Source organism: Myxocyprinus asiaticus, chromosome 20, assembly GCF_019703515.2.
Source record: "Myxocyprinus asiaticus isolate MX2 ecotype Aquarium Trade chromosome 20, UBuf_Myxa_2, whole genome shotgun sequence".
In the NCBI taxonomy this organism is placed as follows: Eukaryota; Metazoa; Chordata; class Actinopteri; order Cypriniformes; family Catostomidae; genus Myxocyprinus; species Myxocyprinus asiaticus.
Window position 1 is genome coordinate 34234534 of NC_059363.1, and position 13690 is coordinate 34248223.

Consider the following 13690-nt stretch of genomic DNA (forward strand, 5'->3'; position numbering starts at 1 on the left):
TTTACATGAGTTATTTATGAGCTCTTTATGTGTATTATTGGTCAGTCAGACCAATAAAATCTTCAAAGTTTTTATACCTTATTTGACATTTTAAATATGCAGAGGCAGGGCAAATTGCACTTAAATGCCGCAAATGATTTAACTAACTATTTTATTTGGTAATATTCAAAGTAATTGAATCTATCAGAACATGTGGAAAATAAACCTGAGTAGACACTGTAAATAGAGTTTTGTTTTTTACTGTATTCAGAGCTCAGTCTGCAATTTTGGGGTTTCCAGACAGACACCTATAAGCCCTTGTAGCCAATTTCACACACTGATTTGTACCCAATTTAACAATATTTCTGCTGGACAGTGCAGTTATAGCTAATAAATGAATGAATAATTGATTGAATGATTGATTGAATTGCGCCTCAATCAGTTATCACCTGTACTTGTATCTTTTTATGATTATTCACTATACTTGATGTTATACGCAGATTAATTCTCTACAATGAGAATAGCTCTTAAAAATGTGTAACTGATTTTTCCTAAACAATTACTGATTTAAAAATGGATGTTATGTTAAAATAACCAGAGATTCCCAGAAACTGTAATAGGTTGAAATAGAACAGGAATAGAAAACTGTCAAATGTCAAAACAACAGTCTGATATTGAATACAAACAATTCAGTGAATGCTAACATGAGTTTAAGAATTCATTTATTCTACATGTGTACGATGCTGAAGCAAAGCAATGCAATATTTACACATTTTGATCATGTGCCATTTATAAAGGTTCTCCCGGTATCGCCACCCCACACTAGGTCTGTGCCCCATCTTGGCCACCCCAGTAAAAATGTCCTGGATATGCCACTGTATTTATCCAACACATCCAACCTCTTCTGCCATTTCATTCCTCTGGAAAAAAAAAATAAAAAAAATAAATAAATAAATTTGCACTGTACATAACAGATTTGTATTTACACTGTACATAACAGATTGTATTAGATTCGCACTACCCATGTGTATGTGTGTATGTATGTGTGTGTCTGTACGTATGTGTATAATTATTTTTATTTATTTATTATTATCTACGTCTTGCTGCTGTTTTTGTATTCTTTTTGTATTGTTGTACACTGGAAGCTCCTGTCAAATTCCTTGTATGTGTAAGCATACTTGGCAATAAACCTTCCTTTAAAATGTGGCAGACAGTAGCAGACATCTGAGGTTCCTCAGACTGCCACACGAGAACCTCTTTCAAGAAGAGCATACAAGATGTAACAATCACCATACAATCCTACAAGAACTATAGACTGACAATGATTCCCTCAGTAACTCCGTCCAATTGAAATGTATTGAGCCACATATAAATAATTATGTTCCTTGAGCACTAGACTATTTGAAGCACCAAATAGTGTGTCCAGAGGCTCTTCAAAGGGTTCCACCAGTGTGACTATATCTGAGGAACCCCAAAATTATCCCTCCTCACCATATCTTTTTTTATTTATTAATTTTTTATTTTTTTGTGTAGCAAAATATATGTTGTCCGCCGCGGCAATAGGCCGAACAGCGTTCCGCTGCTATCACATGACTGCAGTTGTACATCTCTGCACACAGTTCTGTGTTACTACGAACACAGCCGCTGAATCTAAACTGCGAAAATACTGATAGCGCGCGCAGCCAAAGAAACTATGAATGAGCTCGTGCTCGACCTGGATCAAACCGCATTTCACACATGAGTTTCATTACCTCCTGATAGGATCGAGATGTATCTCTGCTTAGCATTTTGCTTCACCTCGGACAATTTTGGGCATTTAAAGTGTGCCATCAACTTGCAGCAGCAGAATCCAGACTCAACACGGATAGACTCGAGAAGCTCTCGTGAGGCACAGACAATGCCCAAAAACATGCCAAGCGTGACATCACAACTGTTACATTTAGGATGGGCTTGATACTTTCTCTTGGATTTTTTTTTCTTTTCTTTTTTTTTTAAGAGTTTACGCAATATGTAATACGTTAATGTGTTGATGCAATTTTGTAACACACTTTGCTTTCCATGACTGTTTACTCCTGTGATTAATGTTGCCAGACATTTCATAACACAGTAGTGAGAAGACTATTGTATAGCGGTAAATCAGCAATTCGTCGTAAAATAGCAAAACAAACCTCGTTGTTTTCTAATAATTGCCGGTTTAAGGATGTGTGAAGCTTTTAAATGATCAGACGTTTTTTTTCGGGGTTGGACGTCACTTCCTGACCATCTCACGTGAACTATAAAACAGAAACTCTAAAGGCAAATGGAAGTTTAGAAACTTCCCAAAGCAGAAGTGAATTGTAAATTGCAAAACATTAATGGCCACGGCCCCAAAACAACGCTACATTTATGTAATGTGAAACCAAGTCCGAAAGCACCAGCTATAGGATCCTGTTCCAAAACAATTCGAGCATTTCCCATTCTCATTGTTAAAGCTGATCTGAGATCAGCGTATGAAATACCGAATGGAAACACACAGATCCTCCCACGACAACAAGGAACCTGAAGTGGAATACTAACCCTACACCTTGTTCCTGCAACTAATAAATAGTCCACAATGTTTTACGCACAAAGTATTTTACTCTTCGTGTTACTTAGTAGTTGTTCTGCAAATGAAAGTACGTTAAACACAAAACCTGCCTCGATACCGGTGCGTTTGTTCACCGATGAGGAATTGAAAAGATACGATGGGAGCGAGGTATGTGTTAAAAGAAACATTACTGTACTTGTCCTTTGTGAAACCTCTGAGAAAGTTCACTCAGTGCCGGTTATAATTAATTGCAATATGCATTTACTGAACCGTTTAAACGTGCCCGCTCCTCTTACAGGAAGGACAACCAGTTTACATGGCCATTAAAGGAGTTGTGTTTGACGTCACAACTGGAAAAGGTTAGATGAACTTCAGCATGAATGAGTGAATATCACAAAACCTTTCATGAACATGCATTAGACTCCAAAAAATTTAAAACATAAATAACTATTTATATTTTGTTTAAAGAAAATTCGGCCTATTTTAAGATCACTGATATTTTATTAAATATTAAAATCATATTCTCATTATTGTAATGCCAAAATATAATAGACCTACATTATTTCAGTCTTTAGTATTTAAATATCTTTATGCTATAAATCAATGTATTACAGAATTGTACTATTCAGTACTGGTTAGTAATGGATTACATGTAATCTGGACTATGTAATCAATTTACAAAAATCAAGTACTTGTAAATAGATTAAATTACATTTTAAAATAGTAATTGTTAGATTATCAGATACATGATTGCATTAATCTGGCTAAGGTAGTAAATTGTTCATAATTTATTGACCCATCTAATACTTCTACTTTTTAAATATTTAAACATTGTCATTCTAAATCAGCCTAGCTGATGTTCGGTTGAGTGTTTTTGAATAATTGGGGGTTGATTGCCGAACCGAATGCATTAGTGCGGTAAAGTCAGTTTTAGTTTTGTGAATTCCTTTTGTATTTTGCTTCAAAAGTGTACATGAATGTGCTTTTGTGACAACTTTTGACACTTAATTTTTAATTTTTTTTGTCTGTGTTTTTGTGTGTGACGTTGGTTAAAAATTGTAACTGGTCTTTCTGTTTCCATACATGGATGGCATTTGTAACACCAAAATTGGCAGCATAAGAACATTTTAATTGCCTTTTTATTTCACTCAGAAACATAAAACCATGTAAACTAATAGTGAGTTAACACAAACAAAAAAGCATATAAATTCTCATATTTTGTTCCATTAAGAATGTTTTCTTTTGTGCTTTTAAGCAACATTGTCAAAATGGCACAAACTTACCCTACTCAAATGAATGTGATATCAAATAAAAAAGAATTAGGTCAGAATTAATCTAAAACAATTACATTAGATTACTTTAAAATGTAATCCAAGAGATTGGATTAGTTAGTACAGTTTGTCGTGTAATTTGTAATGAGTAGTAGATTACAATTCAGAACTATTCTATCTGTTACTGTATTACAGTAATGAGAATCAAGTTTGAATCATCACTAAGATTAATGTTGACAATTAAAAAAATCCAAATTATGCATTGTGGAAATGAGATTTTGTCACAAAAAGAATTTCACAATGAAGAAATCTTTTTTTTTCTCCCCTTTTCTCCCCAATTTGGAATGCCCAATTCCCAATGCACTCTAAGTCCTCGTGGTGGCGTAGTGACTTGCCTCAATCCAGGTGGTGGTGGATGAATCTCAGTTGCCTCCGCGTCTGCATCTTATCACGTGGCTTGTTAAGCGTGTTACCGCAGATATAGCACGTGTGGAGGCCTACGCTATTCTCCGCGGCATCCACGCACAACTCACCATGCGCCCCACCGAGAGCGAGAACCACACATTATAGCGACCACGAGGAGGTTACCCCATGTGACTCAATCCTCCCTAGCAGCCGGGCCAATTTGGTTGCTTAGGAGACCTGGCTGGAGTCACTCGGCATGCCCTGGATTCGAACTCGTGACTCCAGGGGTGGTAGTCAGTGTCTTTATTCGCTGAACTACCCGGACCCCCATACAATGAAGAAATCTCAAAAACAGGCATCATTTTTCTTTTCAAAATATAATTTCTCATTTCTTTCTTTTGATTTTGAGATGAAATATGAGGTTCACCTAATCATGCAAACGCTTCTATCTTTGAAAGGTTTTAACTGTTCACAGACATCTCTTAGAGGAAGTACCCTTTCAGAGGCAAATAAGTAACAGATATCGTTAGCCTGGTTCCCTATTTTGATATTTTGGTATGTAAGCAGTGCATTGAAAAACCATGCCTATTCTGACGTTGATTTATAATTTTATTTCCAGAGTTTTATGGCAAGGGTGCACCCTATAATGCCCTTGTGGGCAAGGACTCAACCAGAGCTGTGGCCAAAATGTCCCTTGACCTGGCAGATCTCACACATGATACTGTAAGTTGGAGATTTTAAAAAGAAAACAGAAATTTTGCAACAACAGTTCAGGGTGTCATGGTAGTTTTGAAATAGGTAAAAACAAAAGAAATCCTATCTAGGTTTTTCCTGCATGAAACTGCATGTTAAAGAAACATTCACTTTCTGTTTCCTCAAACTGAACTGTTGTCTGATGGAATAGGCCACTGGATTCCACCAGACTTTTAGTGCTTGCTTGCTGTTGCCTTATGGTGTTCTAAACTTTTGCCTGTCTCTTTTTCCTATTTGTCAGACCGGCCTTACAGAGAAACAACTAATGTCCCTAGAGAAGATATTCACAGGCACATACAAAACAAAGTACCCCATTGTGGGATACACCAGCAGACGCATTCTCAATAAAGACGGCAGCCGTAATAAAGACTTCAAACCTGAAGACCAATCTAATTTTAGCATTAAAGATGAATTTTGATTTTAAGACAGATTTTAAACTAAGTACAACAGAAATGTTCTTTTTGATAAAACAACCCAACAATGTAGTGCAATTCTCAATCCCTATCATAGTTGTTTGTGACCCCTCACTGTAATCTAGGTGGGCAGGTGTTGATTTATTGGTGTCGTCTGGTGGTCTTGCTGCCCAGAGTCAAGAAACACTATGATGCAAACAATCAAACATGGGTTTTTCCCTGGTGGGCTGGCTTGAAGGTCATTCAAATGAGGCCACCTACAGGTGTGATATGTATGTATATATATATATATATATATATATATATATATATATATATATATATATATATATATATAAAAGGAAATAAATAAATAAATGAAATAATTAGTTGTGTTTGTTAATTATTGTTTTAAGAAATTACGTTTAAGTTGCAAAAAGTCTATTATTGTAAACATGCATTAAATCACTTGGTTCCTTTCACTGTGCACAAGGGGAAATTTGGTGATTCACATCAGTTTCATTTAGAAATTGAAATTGCTTTGTGGTCAGGGGTTTCATGTTATATATTAAGAAGTTAAGTATTGATGTTTGTCATTCCTCGATTCAATAACATGTTTTACTCAAACACTGTCTCAGTCATAATTATAGTGTTTGTGTCTGTTTTCTAAGATATGACCATGATGACCAGAAATGTTTCACTCCACTCTGAGAGAGATATGTTTGTCACTGCGACTTTGCTTGTTGTATTGTCATATTAGTGTTATAATATGTGGATATTTTTGGTCTGAATGGAATGTACTGTAATTACGTTAGACTGTTCTATGAACTTGAATTGGACCATGGTAATGATTTGACAACAAGCATAAAGAAATAAATGATATGATATTGAGTAGACTCACTTTAACTTTTTTAACCCACCTATTGTCTATAGGGTCATTTTTGACCCGGCACACATAATACATTATAAATACTGCATAGTTTTTGGTACGGTAACCAAATGTTGTGAATTTATCAAGAACATCAAAATAAATAAAAATAAAATAATGATGATAATAATAATAATAATAATAATATATATATATATATATATATATATATATATATATATATATATATATATATATATATATGAATTTTTTAAGAGAAATAACTATTTATAGAAAATTGTTCTTTCCATTGTCTTAACGGGTCAATTTTGACCCATATGGGATGAACCAGTTGTGACCTTCACCTTCTGACTTTCTGGATGTTATGCTGCTTTAAATAGTTTTTTGTGTGTAAATGAATCAAATTGAACCTAAAAATATTTCGCATTTTCTCAAATTTAGCTCCTAGCTCCATTCTGTTCTCTAGCTCCCCAATGGGGCTATAGGCCCTCCAATGGTACAAGACCATTAGATGATATTTTCTCTGAAAGTATTAGACAGCAGAAATAACTGTTACAGCACCTTCCTAAACCCCTGTAACAAGAAATTGATTTGTTGCAATGGATGTGCAAAGTGGGCCCATTTTGACTGCTAGAAAATGCAATAGAGATTCATTTGTGAAATAAAATTGTAACTCTAAAATGTACACTGTTAATCTTCATAAATAGTTAATATGAAATGCCCAAAGTGATTGAAATAAAATATAAATTGAGACATCCTTTGCCAATGTTTGCCAAGTTTTTAAACTATTTTATTTTATCAGTTCTTTAAAAATGAACTTCATTACTTCATTAATATTCATAATGTTGCATTTTCCCATGTCATTATAGACTTTGGGACCACAACAAAACATTTTCAGTAAGGGGTTCTTTAGTGGCCTTGTACAGTAATCAAAAATGTATGCATTTTGATTGGTTTTCAATACGTGTCAAAAATGACCCGAAGGACAAAAGGAAGGTGCCGTTTCTGAAGACAATAGGAGGGTTAACATTGCTCTAAACGTTTAACTTTTTCAAAACCATTAAAAAGGCTCCTGATAAGAATAAGTGACCTAATTTCCATGGAGACTGTAAGCAGTAGGTGGGTATGCTGAAAGGTATTCGGTCAAGTGTCGTTCCTTAATTTTCATGTTGAATTTTACCATAATGCAGCTCACATAAAAACAGGGGGCTGGGTGGTTTTGTGAGAGTCAGTGAGTCAGTTAGCAAACACTCAGATTTGGAGTCTCATAATGATGGTTTTTGATTCTTTAAAAAATTCCCTGGGTACCATTAGCATTTACAACAAAATAATGAATCACTGAATCATCAAAGTGCCTTTACAGTAAATACTCCCCAAGTTTAATTCTTGTCCAAACAATTCTCGTCTATCCAATCCAATCCAATCTCATCTCATTTATCATATGTATTACAAAGTCTCTATTTAAGAAACTGAAAGTGAATTCAAAGTAACTACCGACAAAATACAATTCTTTTGATATCGAGCACGAAGGTTTGATATATTGAAATATAAATATCAAGTAATTCTGAGTGATGGCGGGTTGGCTAAATATACTAACTTGGTTGATTATTACTTTATCTTCATGTTTATTATACAGTAATGCAGAATGCTTTGGTAAACTGTTTGGATGACATGATCTGCATGTTCTTTAAAGTGCTGGTCATGTACTGCAAAATTTACTTTCTCGCGGTGCCACCTATGTGTTACCTGTTAAGTCCACGTCCACATGAGTCACACTATGTCACACTTTCCACCCTCTGCCACAACATGCAGTTGGCTTTTCATACGAAGTGTTGATGGTTGGAGCCTGTGATGCTGCTGTCTCCATTGCACATCAGAATTTCCCCTTTGCCCGCCCACTTTCATTTTGTGTGGTGTAGTGGGCTGTTTCACTTCAGTCTGTCTAAATCGTTTGGTAGTGTCTGTTCTGCTCATGAATCAATGTAGCTTTCTCCAGTACTCCTACAGTGAACAATACTGGGTGATTAAATGTTTTACATGGTGAGTAATGCAATATATTTGATTTAATAGTGCTGTGCCATCGCCTGTATTTATTTTCAATGTTTTGAAGCTGTTAACTTATTGATAATGTATTATAACACATACAGTATATGCGTCTAATACCTCATTGTACTCAATGGCAAGTTTATTAATTTTATTGTATTTTCATTTAAGAAACCGGTAATATTTATTGAACTTCAGCTTTTTAAAAAGTTTTGATTATTTACAGTTCAGATCATGAACTCTGAAAGTTGATTCACAAATGCTTGAATGTACTCTATGTTAGGTTTTGTATTGAGTTGCTAAACAAACATAAAAATGAAACTGTAAGCTCCATATTCACAAGTTCCATTTGCATTGGACAGATCATTTGACCAAGAAGAGTGTATCTATTGGTCATCACAACAAAATAAATCTATGAAGGTGCTGAGTGGCCACGGCGTGGTAAGTTATCACCTTCATCCATCAGTTTCACACACCTATTGTCCCTTAATGTCATCATGGAAAATGATTAGTACGTATTTTAATTGGCTTACTTCCCTAAATCTCATTGACATGTTCAATACATGTATTGTTCTTTCTGTTTCAGTCTAAATCGTTGATCCAAAGCAACATGGACCTAATCAGCATGCCATCCTCAGCTGTAAGTATACAGTATTGATCCCAAGATCTTATGCATACAGCTCTTCTTAACACTTTTTGATTGATAGATTAGTGAAATGTTAGATGCCTTTGAAGGTTAAGCACTGTGAACACAGCCTAAAGTGTAATGACACAAAGCCTCTTAAATGTCAACATATGGTTTACATATAATATTGACATAGCTTGATCTGTTAAACTCTTGTTGCACCAACCCAACATCCCCCAGTTACCACAAGTCTAGTTCTGACTGTTGGATTTTGATAGTTAATATTCAGTTCATTTTCACATTATTGCTTGTGCTTTTGAAATGAGTTGAGTGAACTGGTTTTAAAACAGGGATTGATTTTACTGTCTATTTCAATTTAGCAATCTTTTTGCTTGTTTTATTAGGTTCACACAAAATCGGGACTCTCCCTAAGTCAGCAGACTAATGCCAGTCTGACCAACTCCTCCCACACTGGTAAAATAAAAATTACACTTCTTCTTTTTTTAAATGGCATTGTCCTCAATGTGTTTTCTTGGAATTTTGCTGTAGAAGAGAAAAACAAAATCTCCAAGACCACAGAGTACATGCAGTTTACTTTAAAAACTATGTCATCTAGAAGTTGAATATGGAGATTTTTACTGTTTCTTTCTAATCTTTAACAGAAAACATAAACATCAACCAAAAGCGTTGGAGGAGCATTTTTCGACATGTACAGAAAAAGAACATGGATTCCAAACAAGCTAATGTACATCCCCAAAGACCACTGTTTGGACAAGCCTTGTCTGATATCTGTGAAAAAGATGGATGCCCTCCCAAACCAATTATGGTATGTTTCCACTACTTTCTTTGTCAGGATTTAGGCTACAATAGTAAATACTCAGGGCCAACAGTAATATTGTTTTGGCATTTTGAACATTTCAGTGGCTCATTATTGGATTTGTCTCAATTTCCTTTTCAGGATATCCTTACATTGCTGCTGAAAAAGGGTCTATATACTGAAGGGGTGTTCAGGAGAGCAGGCAATGCCAGGACTCTAAGAGAGATCAAGACACAACTCAACGATGGGATCGAAGTTGATCTGAAAGAGAAGCCAGTCTTTCTGCTTGCCGATCTGGTAAAGGTATGGACTGACTTTGTGCTATGTGCTGATTGTTTTGAGGCATTCACAGAAATGCAGTTGAACACTTATTAACTATATGCATATCTTTAATATCCATTGTATCAATGTATTTTGAATTACAGGACTTTCTAAGACATCTGCCTGGCAGTTTGCTAATGGTGGACCAGTACAAGGCCTGGATTACTGCAATGAAAAAGCAAGATATGACTGAGAAGTATGCAGAAATTAAAATGTAAGTCATCATCTAATGAAAAGACACAATTGGTTTGAATTTCATTTTATGTCACAATATGTTATACGTAAAAAGCTGTAATTGTAACCTGTTTTTTTCTTTGTTTCATATTCAGAGTGGTCAACAAGCTTCCTGAGGCAAATATTCAGCTCTTGAAGCATTTAATTGTTCTCCTCTACCACATAAGTGAGAATGCAGATACGAACAAGATGGATTCCAGGAATCTAGCGGTGTGCGTTTCACCCAACTTGCTGGAAGCAGACAATGTGGAAAAGATAAAAGAGGTAAGTGGATCATGCTTTTGTACAGTGAAATCTTGACCTTACAGACTGAGTAAAACTGAAACTCAGAAGAGTAGCCATAAATCAAAATGGCCTCTTTTTCAGAATTATTCCTTTGCATGGCTTATTTTCATGGGATCTCTTTTTAAATATTTTCTGGAAACAGACCTCTGTATCTCTTCCCTATGTTGAAATTGCTTTTGTTCAATTCTCATGTTGCTGTGGGTTTGTAATTCCAGGTGACCAATCTGACACAATTCCTTATTGACAACTGTTGTCTGATATTCGGTGAGGATGCCCTGACACTCTTTGGAGACTCTGATGAAGATGAACTCAGCGATAACCAAGGTAGCTTTTTTTAAACTTTGTTTGAACTTTGCATAAGTGTTGCACCGTTATGCAACCAAAAGTTGAGAAAATTTTAGCTTTTGTGGCAACACCTGTTGACTGTTGACCAATGAGAATTTCAGCGAGGCAGGTTTAGTTGTCCCTTCAGACATCAAATTTGCTGTATTCCCATTTCCAACCATTCACTAGTGTGTAGGCAACCTTTACTTACTTTGAGTCACCTCATAGGGTAGCACGGAGATAGCAAAGCAAATGTTGGCAAATTCTTGATGTTATCAGATAGACTTACTGAGTATTTATCCTTGATTTCTCCTTTAGATTCTTTTTCTTCACACCATCATGACTCTGCGTACGACAGTAATGACCCTGATGCAGATGGCTACAAGGGCAGTTTTTCTGACATGGACTCTATCAAATCTGTCATTGAAGAGAAAAACCAAGAAGACCCCAGTGCCGTGGAACCATGGACTACAAAACTTTTAATACGTAGACGTTCAGAGCCGGCATTTGTCTTCAGCCAGAGTGTTCGGCAGCACTTTGCCCTTACCAGGAGCCAGACAGAAATGGACTTTCATGACAAACTATTAACAAAGCAGATCTCCGATGACTGTATTCTGTTAAGGGCAGGTAACAGCTTGGGGACAAGCTGTGGTTTGGTACCTAAATGTGGGGACCGTCTAGCCTCCAAAGACTGCTCCTATTGTTCTTCAAGTTCACTTGAGAGCTGTTTCTCCAGTGCCTCTGAGAGCTCTATCCACAACAGTCCTTCTATCGCCCCTTCATCCAATCAGAGAAGGGCCCTTCAACGCAAACATTCCTTCTTCACCCGCCAATCAGAGACCCCAAAAAGACGCTCGCAATCATTGAAGACTGCGCACATCAGAAGCAGGACAGTTTTTGGGCGAAGTGGCTCGACCAAGCGGGCGATCAAGAGAACCTTGCGTCATAGCCAGACTTTACCGGAGGTACTGAATCCCAGTCCAGAATCATTCTCCCCTTTATGTGAGCCAAGACGTTTTTCTACCGAAGAGGTTTTCCAGCAGGTGGACAGCAGAATTCCAAGTGATCCTCCGAGTTATCAGCAGGCTGTTCAGAACAATACCCATCCCGTTCTCTCAAACCGTGGCTCATTGACTGTTCAGAATGCCAGGTGCCTATCAAAACAAACACGTAGCCGCTCCACATCCCCAAGTGAAGAGACATTGTTTTCTGGGAATGAAACTTTTGATATCCAAAACAGAGACAATAAGGAGTCAGGTTGTGATAGTATGTTGAGTGGAGCCTCATCAGAGTTGAGACAGAGGTCCACATCTGAAACTATGTATGAAGATTCATTACCAGTGTGGTGTAATCAGGAACATGTCAGAGAGACATATGTGTGAATTATTGGTTACTCTTGTATTCTCTGTTTATGTGGAGACATTATGTGTGTTTATGACAAAAATGTTTTGTTGTACAGTCAAGTATTTAGTGCAGTTTGCAGTTTTGAAAGAGAGCTTATTTTGCATATGACCTCATAATGAGAGCTTCATGTACAATTAAGAATCAATGAACAAACCAATAGATTAATTGTGCTGAATTGTTTTTCTGAAAAAAAGCTGAAAGAGTTTTTGGGTTTTTGTTCACCACCCCAACAAAAAAAGATGTAACTGAAAGGCACTTTGAGGATATGTCACTACATAGGATCTTGAATTTTTGTGCAATGTTTGCAGAACTGATGTAACAGTTTAAAATGTGAATGTCTTTAAATAAAATAAAGACATAAAACAAAGACTGGCCTGTTGCCACTTTATGCAACTTTGAAAAAAATGTTGTCTGAAATCAAATAAAAATAATAAAATCACCTTTGCCTATAAAAAAGTGGCCCCAAAAAGTGTTAGCCACATTTGAAAATGTATGAAGTCATTGCATTAGAAAACAAAATATGAAACCAAATGGCATCTACAAACATTTGATGCTAGACCTTTTCTCAGAACAACTTCATTTTTATTGTAATTGACATGAAATACTTTTTGTCATGTCCTGCAGTGTGAAATGCTATAATCCAGATGAAAATATTTGAAACAAAATGTTTGCTGATTCTTTTAAAATTGTACGCATTTTATATATAAATATATATATATATATATATATTTTTTTTTTTATCAGCTTGTATGACCTTGTATTATTTGAGAGACTGGGACATTTGAAACTTTTAAAAATAAATTTGTCACACCGCAGGACACTTTAAAATGAACTAGTGTTGGTTAAAATGTGTTTAATATCATGAACAATTCAAAATATTAAACCAGTCACCAGACCTAGGATACACCTTCCCTTATACATTCATGTCAGTTCAACCTAAAATCATGATGTTGATAAAAAAACAACCCATGGACACATTATGCGTCAACTACTCACTTTTAACCATGTGGTCTCAAGGTGAGTTTTGTGAATGTATGAAGTCATTTACTTTCACATTCACACAGGTGTCCTAGTAGAGTAACCACGGCAGGTATAGTTCATTCATCATATGGACATATTCCACAGACATGTCCAGATACTTTTATGATAATTTTGAAGTATGTGTATTGTTTTATAATATAAAACCACCTCACAAACTTAATTCTGTGAAATGCTTGTGCTGTCCTTTAAAATAAATGCCACTTGGTTTGTTATTTTTTTATTTTACCTTAAAGGAATAGTTCACCCAAAAATAAAAATTATCTTATCATTTACTCACCGTCATGTTATCCCAGATGTGTTTGAGTTTCTTTCTTCTGCAGAACACAAATGAAGATTTTTAG

The 13690-nt window shown here is 35.8% G+C and overlaps 2 protein-coding genes and 1 long non-coding RNA gene across 3 annotated transcripts; 2 read left to right on the forward strand and 1 right to left on the reverse strand.

Moving 5' to 3' along the window:
* Positions 1-684: 684 nt before the first annotated feature.
* On the reverse strand, positions 685-1906 carry LOC127411247 (uncharacterized). The gene is made up of 2 exons (XR_007892239.1): positions 1731-1906; positions 685-899 (listed from the first exon to the last, which is right to left on the reverse strand). It is a non-coding gene; the product is annotated as an uncharacterized LOC127411247 (long non-coding RNA).
* Positions 1907-2428: 522 nt separating this feature from the next.
* LOC127411244 (neudesin-like) lies at positions 2429-5676 on the forward strand. The gene is made up of 4 exons (XM_051646662.1): positions 2429-2713; positions 2844-2904; positions 4841-4944; positions 5216-5676. The coding sequence occupies exons 1-4, from the start codon at positions 2573-2575 to the stop codon at positions 5390-5392; spliced, it is 483 nt and encodes a 160-aa protein (XP_051502622.1). The 5' UTR covers positions 2429-2572; the 3' UTR covers positions 5393-5676.
* Positions 5677-6886: 1210 nt separating this feature from the next.
* Positions 6887-12728, forward strand: LOC127411221 (T-cell activation Rho GTPase-activating protein-like). The gene is made up of 10 exons (XM_051646628.1): positions 6887-8295; positions 8661-8739; positions 8885-8938; positions 9328-9397; positions 9586-9749; positions 9882-10043; positions 10166-10275; positions 10391-10559; positions 10796-10904; positions 11223-12728. Exons 2-10 carry the CDS (start codon positions 8713-8715, stop codon positions 12284-12286), a joined length of 1929 nt encoding a protein of 642 aa, XP_051502588.1. The 5' UTR covers positions 6887-8295; positions 8661-8712; the 3' UTR covers positions 12287-12728.
* The last annotated feature ends 962 nt before the right edge of the window (positions 12729-13690 follow it).

Bases quoted from the DNA above. Each gene is read 5' to 3' on its own strand.
- LOC127411244 (XM_051646662.1), top strand. From the start codon at position 2,573: ATGTTTTACGCACAAAGTATTTTACTCTTCGTGTTACTTAGTAGTTGT. The intron at 2,905-4,840 runs GTTAGATGAACT...TTTTATTTCCAG, and splicing joins TGACGTCACAACTGGAAAAG to AGTTTTATGGCAAGGGTGCA. The intron at 4,945-5,215 runs GTAAGTTGGAGA...CCTATTTGTCAG, and splicing joins CAGATCTCACACATGATACT to ACCGGCCTTACAGAGAAACA.
- LOC127411221 (XM_051646628.1), top strand. From the start codon at position 8,713: ATGAAGGTGCTGAGTGGCCACGGCGTG. The intron at 9,398-9,585 runs GTAAAATAAAAA...AATCTTTAACAG, and splicing joins GACCAACTCCTCCCACACTG to AAAACATAAACATCAACCAA. The intron at 10,560-10,795 runs GTAAGTGGATCA...TTGTAATTCCAG, and splicing joins ATGTGGAAAAGATAAAAGAG to GTGACCAATCTGACACAATT.